Source organism: Lycium ferocissimum, chromosome 5 (genome assembly GCF_029784015.1).
Source record: "Lycium ferocissimum isolate CSIRO_LF1 chromosome 5, AGI_CSIRO_Lferr_CH_V1, whole genome shotgun sequence".
In the NCBI taxonomy this organism is placed as follows: domain Eukaryota; kingdom Viridiplantae; phylum Streptophyta; class Magnoliopsida; order Solanales; family Solanaceae; genus Lycium; species Lycium ferocissimum.
In genome coordinates, this window is record NC_081346.1 from 67,952,119 (window position 1) to 67,958,816 (window position 6,698).

The 6,698-nt window shown below is 34.2% G+C and overlaps 1 protein-coding gene across 1 annotated transcript; it reads right to left on the reverse strand.

Annotated features, from left to right (window-relative positions):
• Positions 1-2,643: 2,643 nt before the first annotated feature.
• On the reverse strand, positions 2,644-5,699 carry LOC132057965 (glucan 1,3-beta-glucosidase-like). Its single transcript, XM_059450539.1, has 7 exons — positions 5,613-5,699; positions 5,102-5,296; positions 4,383-4,559; positions 4,107-4,276; positions 3,556-3,705; positions 3,069-3,421; positions 2,644-2,989 (listed from the first exon to the last, which is right to left on the reverse strand). The coding sequence occupies exons 1-7, from the start codon at positions 5,697-5,699 to the stop codon at positions 2,772-2,774; spliced, it is 1,350 nt and encodes a 449-aa protein (XP_059306522.1). The 3' UTR covers positions 2,644-2,771.
• Positions 5,700-6,698: the final 999 nt, after the last annotated feature.

The following is a 6,698-nucleotide window of genomic DNA, read 5'->3' on the forward strand; positions in this document are numbered from 1 at the left end:
ATATAATAAAGCATTATCACGACATTTTAAGTACACGAGGCATCAATTAAATTTCACTTTTCGACTATATAAATATCACATTAAAGGTATAACAATCCACAAAAATAATGTTGGACCGTTGATAATGTTAGCCACTTAGGAGTAGATCTTCCTAAAGCTCTTATGTAAATATCTAAGCGCACTAATTTTTAATTGAGAAAACATGTATTCGGTTGAGCATTGAAAAGGAAACACATGTATTATTAGATAAGAGTGTCACCAAATCAGCTAAATTTTATATAACAATCCACAAAAATAACAGTAACATAACAACAAATTTCTTCAAAAGTGCTACTAAACAAATCAGACCTTTTATATAATAATGCTTCTAACAATCATATCTTAAGTTCAAATTAAAATAACACAAATAAGACAAATATATATCTTATACGTATTAAAATAACACAAATAAAAAATAACAATTAAGATATATAAGACAAACAAATATTCTACATCTACTAGAAATATACAATTATATGAGCTAGAAAAATACCTTAATTTAGATAGCAACAAAAGATAAGGATGAATAAGTTGCTCCAAAAATCTCACAAGGTTTTAAAAAAAAAAAAATGGAGGAGAAGGAAAAGGAGAAGGAGATCAAAATTCTGTAAGTATCGAAGATGGAGGAAGAGGCGGAGGAGACGATGAAAAATTTAGGGCAACAACTGAATGAGAGTCGTGGTGAGTACCACGTTTTACAAAATATATTTTGTAAAACGTGGATCCCTCCACGTTATACAAATATATATTTGAAAACGTGGTACTCACCACGACTCTCATTCGAGTTGTTGATCCACGTTATACGTAAATTTTTTTTTTTTTTCGGTTTGGTTGAATCTGACAAATTAAAAAAAAGTTGGGGTATAACGTGGGCTGATCCACGTTATACCCCTTTTGGTATATAAATTTTTGGCCGCCCCCTTTTAGTTTATACCGTGTATTTTTATCACTCAAATTGATTTTCAGAATGCTTGGTTGCAGCCTCGGTTGATTAAACAAAACAAAAACAAAAAAATTGTACTCTTTCTCCAAACAGTTTTGCTTGCCAATTCTCTGTATTCTACTGTCATTTTAAAGAGCTTGGTTTTTATCATTCTCTATAATTACGCGAGCTAGATAAGTCAGACTTATATGATTTCATCTCAACTGCGTTTATATGGATGATTTGAAATCCGTCATTGTTGATAATTGAAGCTCAAGGAGAAGATAAAGAGGAGATTGGGGAAGAAGATGAATTGAAAAAGAACCTGAGCTAAGTGAGATGAGAGGAGTAGTTTCATCCTAATATTATTGACTTAAAGTACCAAGTATAAAAAATTAAAACATTCAGATGCGTGGGACAAAAATTAAAGACCAACCCAAAATAAGGCCATTTGTGCCAATGACCCGCTTACAAAGATGCATACAAAATTCTTCCACTAACAACTTATCCATCAAAAAACGTAAACCAAAAGGCACATAAACATTCATAGATAGTAAGGAAACCATATATATCCTCCAAAGAAATGAACTCATAACATTTCATGTGAATCCATTATTTGGCTCGACCTGTAAGTACATATGAAACAGAATCTTATTTTGGTAATGTCACACGCTTATACAAAAGACTCGTTCTGAATCCACTGACTATAAGTTATAAATTTGCCTCTAGGACTCTGGCAACAACAGTGTTAAACGCCGTTGTGGAGGAGTCGTTGTAGTGTCTGCACGACAAAGCGGGCAATTCCGGTGAGAATGCAACCACACATCGATGCATGACACATGAAAAATATGCAAGCATTGAGACAGTACCCTAACTTCATCCCCTTCCATAAACTCACCCAAACATATAGAGCACATATCTTCTTTAGAATTTTTGTTGTAACTCGACACAACAATCAGTTGCACCATTGAATTGCTCGTGCTTGTGCTCGTGCTACTAGATGTCTCTCGTTGAGCATTAGCACGAGAGGGATTTTGACTTTGCGTTACTGGGATCGTCGTGTTTTGCTCAGGAGGATCAGGTGAAGTATTATTTTTGCACCATGTCACTATTACAAAACGTATAATAATGACGATTATAGCACCAGCTATGACACCAAGAAGGCCAACTAAAGCAGGGGTGATTTCAAGTCCTCTATCTTCTCCCATGATTAGAAGAATGGGTTGATAAATAAGGTTTTGATTTTAGCAGTATGCAAACCATGACTGGAAGATTTGTAAGAAATTAAGTCTAAGAAGGCTTGAGCTTTTGTACTTATATATTTGTCTATATATACAAGTCTATACTTGGAATTTTGTGATACTTGTTGAATTTTGCATCGCGGTAGATGCACGCTCTAGTTACCATATATAGTACTTTATAACTCAGACTCAAGGACTATTATTTTGTAGCCAGATAACCATTACTTGCACTACTTAATAATTTGAATTTGAATATTGAAATATCTATTTTTCTATTGAAAAGAGAAACATTAATCCAGTACTGTAACATTAGTTGTGGCATCTCTTTGTTTGGCCTTGCATGATAATTATCACTCAGCAACTATATGAAATGCAAAGATAATAGATTACATAAAAACTGTAAGAAAGTTAATCACATATACATGATACTTAATTATCGCTCATATTATATGATTGCTTTATTTATATGTGATTCAAATAAAATTCTACATCATTGATTGCTCAATCAATAATATCTCTGCTCGCAGCCAAGAAGCTGAAGACAATTGATGAAATTACTTAGCATGCTATTAAAGGACCACACAAGCGCAAGACTGATCTTTCTTCAGCTTTATGATTCCCTTGTCAATCATATACTTTAGACTCCAATGATCATGTATACACTTGTATGACCAATATGCCCATCCAAAGGTTGCATTGCCATACATATCTAACTGGGCTTTGCCAAACTTCTGATAATCTTGTTTTGATTTAGGCTCCCTATTTGCAAACTCATTAACCCATTCTCCTGCAATTCATTCGACATATTAATAAGATGAACATGCAAAATCATTAGTATAATTCTTGAACTAAACTTTGGGACTCACCAACAAAGGTTACGGGGCCATTAGATTGAGTAATTTCTTCAAGTGTTGATGCCCGTTGGTTCTTTATGTAGTCTATGTTCTGTTGTACATTAAATTGTTCAAACTCGTCCGAGAAGAGATTGTAGTAATGGACATCTATAACTGAGCGAGAAAGGCCTCGAGCAAACAAAAGGAGCTCTGTGTTTACTGCATTACCTAATCTATTTGATAAGATCGCGTAGGCAGTACTAGTATACTTCCTCACTTTGTAATAACCAGCTTGGTAGTACTTGATTAGCGTATTCAAAGGAACATGTTGTGCTTGAGGCTCATTCATAAGTTGCATTGCTACAAGGCCTGGCTTATTAGCATACCTGAAATTTTACCTGGCTTATTAGCATACCTGAAATTTTACTTGTCAATTGACAAAGTCATTTAGCTAACTACTTTTGATTAATTTTAAAATTTGCTCAAAATGGATTGATGAATTCTTTTTATGTACAATGACCTTTTCGTTAAGAAGTCTATGGCTTCAACTGTTTCTTCAATGTAGGAATCTCCCCACTCTGCAGATCCATCTCTAGTTCCACTATGCTCATGCCCATTTTGTGATCCTGGAACTGCGTGAAGGTCTATTATGACCTTTATATTGTGTTTCCTGCAAGAAAGATTTTGAGAAATTTAGACCTTTACATTGTGGTACCTTATGTTAAAAAATGAATAGGTTAAAATCCCCCTAAACTATCACCATTTTGCGAGTTTCATACCTAAACTATTGGGTGGCTATATTACCCTTGGGCTGTAACTCGCTTTAGATTAAAACACCGAGGTTGATGTGACAAAATGTTTGGGATAAGATGCTGAGAGGCGCGTGGGAGATGAAAAAAGAACTTAAAAATGAGTCCACATGGCACGAATAATCCATGATAGTTCAGGGTGTTCAGTGAACACCAATAGTATAGGTATGATCAAACTCGCACATCGGTGTTAGTTTAGAAAGTTTTTAACGTATTCACTCTATTTTAAAATGATACTTAGCTATGAAGTTAAGAAGCTTAGTCAACCCAATTAAAAGCATTATCTAAAACTTGAAGTGAACCTCCAACAAATGGTTTTGGTGGTGTCTGATCATATATGATCCACCATCCTACTGGAATTCTAACTGCATTAATCCCATTTTGGGACATGAATTCAAAATAATCTTCCTTAATATAAGTCTTCCAATGGTTCTGCACACAAGAATATTGCAAAATGGGGAAAAAGATTCATACAATATTGTGGCCTAAAACCCAAGATTGTTTCATAAGATTAAAAAAAGTATCATTTGTTACTTACCTGCATAACTTGGGGAGCATTCTCAGGGCCATATCCGTTAGTTAATTGGTATTCTCCCTGTAATTGCTTTTCTCCTGGTAACAAGGAAACAACGGTCATATCAAATACATATGGATTTTGGTCCGACCAGTCAGTACTGCCTTGATAATCTATCATCACTGAAGATCCCGATTTTGCCTTCAAAATTTAAAAAGAAGAAAAAACACATGCAAATACAGGAAACTGAGTTAAACAACATATTGTTCAAGTTTCTTAACAGAAAATGGGTAGCCAAAAGGAGTCGTTTGGTTGCTATTTAGGAGCTAAGTTATTCATGTATTAAATCATGCATAAGTAATACTACCATCTTTGGTAGCATTTTTTTTGCTATATATAAAATTCAACACATCTAATAGGTGTTTGGTTTGAAATTTAGAAACCCGCATATATAACTAATACATGTATAAGTTATGAGGGAATCTATGTATTATTTTATGCAGAATAAAAGATGGAATAATTAATTCCTGCATAAAATAATATATGAGTTATTTTATGTAGCTAATCCTCGCATTACTAATACTAACAACCATCTATTGGTAAATGCATAGTCTTTTTCTTTATTATTTGCTCTAGAATATTTTCGCTTTTATATGTTTAATAGTGAATTAAAATCGTAGATGCATAGAAAGAATAATAGAGAATTTGAAATGCAATATGGGGACAAAGATAAGGGAAAAGACCTGTAGAAATTGGCCATTGGAAGCTTTAAGGTGAACGTTAGATGGATCATTGGGACTTCTTATAATTTCAAAGGTTTCAGTATCACCAGGGATTGTTGCTACTGCTATTGCATTACCTTCTTGGCTAGACTTCCCAACGAACTGTTTGTTAACAACTTTCAGGTTGAAGAAAGTGTCATTCACTCTCCATAACTTCAATAAACCCCAAAAAGAAGTTAGTGTTATGAAGGAAAGAATTAATAAATGGCTTACCAATATGTACAGTTTGACCAAACGTATTTACCAATATGACTGAAATATACGAAACGTATATACCGATTATGTATAGATATGTATATTATATGTATAGTATATGTATATTGTAAGTATAATATATGTATATTATACATATAAATATACAACACCTATACATTTGGTCATATTCTGTAAACTAGATCACCAGAAGGCATTGGGTTGTAACCATTAATAAACACGACGAAGAGTAGTTGGCAAAGATTAGGAACTTAATAGTAAAAGTTTCCCAACCAGATGGGTTGTCACGGTTTGCAAACACATTTGTACCCCCACTATTCTCTGCAGTAACATATTTATTCAGCATCGTTGACTTTAGTTAGATTTGAGTTCCATCCTAGAGTAGTACAATCAACCAACAATATAAATCAGTACAAGAATGGAAACAAAAGATTGCAACCTTTAATTTTCAATTTAGTACTCTCTCCAATTTACGTTAAGGAGTTCGGCGGGAAACAAAACACTTAATTTTGACTATGAATTCAGGTATAGATTCTTCAATATTTAGGATGTGTTTGGTATGATGGAATTTTTTATTTTTTTATTTTTCTCTTGAAAAATGTTTTCCTTCAAAATTTGAGCGAAAACATTTTTCGGATCAATAAAACCACAACAACGCATCCACTCATCTGCCAACCTGCCTACCCCACCACCTACGCCACCCCTCCCCCCACCTAAGACAAAAGTGATCAATATTTTGTTATCAACTTATTTGTTTCTTAAGTATAAAACGGTCCATTTGTTGCACCTACCCCACCTACCTCCACCCACCCCACCCCCTACCTACCCCTTAGCCCTACCTCCAACCCCCTCCCCTACCTTCACCCGCCCCCGACACACACCCCCCTCCCCCCTCCCCCTCCTCCCCCCTCTTCCATTCCACCTACCCCCACCACCAAAAGTTACAGTTCGAATTCAAAAATCTCATAGTGTTTTGCTTTGAATATATGCAAATGCTCTTAAAATGACATTTTCCGACTTGCGTACCAAACACAAGAAAATGAGTAGGAAAATCACTTATTTTCTGAGAAAATATTTTCTTGAAAAACGTTTTTGGCCATACCAAACACACCCAAAAATGAAATTTACACGTTTGATAACTACACAAAATAATACTACAAGTCAACATAGCTAATGATTCAAAATATTTTTAAAAAGTTTTAAGAAATTATAGTAAAAGAAAAAATTATTTGACTTTCCAAACAGTAACAGCTTCACATAAAATAAGATGAAGAAAGCAAATAATATGACGTTACCAAAAGATCTTTGTTAACAATGTTATCAAAGAGCCAAGGTAGTGTCATCC

Excerpts from the sequence above, each read along its gene's own strand:
- LOC132057965 (XM_059450539.1), bottom strand. The coding sequence starts at position 5,699 with ATGCTGAATAAATATGTTACTGCAGAGAATAGTGGGGGTACAAATGTG. Across the intron at positions 3,706-4,106 it reads AATGCTTTTAATTGGGTTGA|GAAACACAATATAAAGGTCA; the intron begins CTAAGCTTCTTA and ends TCTTTCTTGCAG. Across the intron at positions 2,990-3,068 it reads TGGCCCCGTAACCTTTGTTG|GAGAATGGGTTAATGAGTTT; the intron begins GTGAGTCCCAAA and ends AATGAATTGCAG.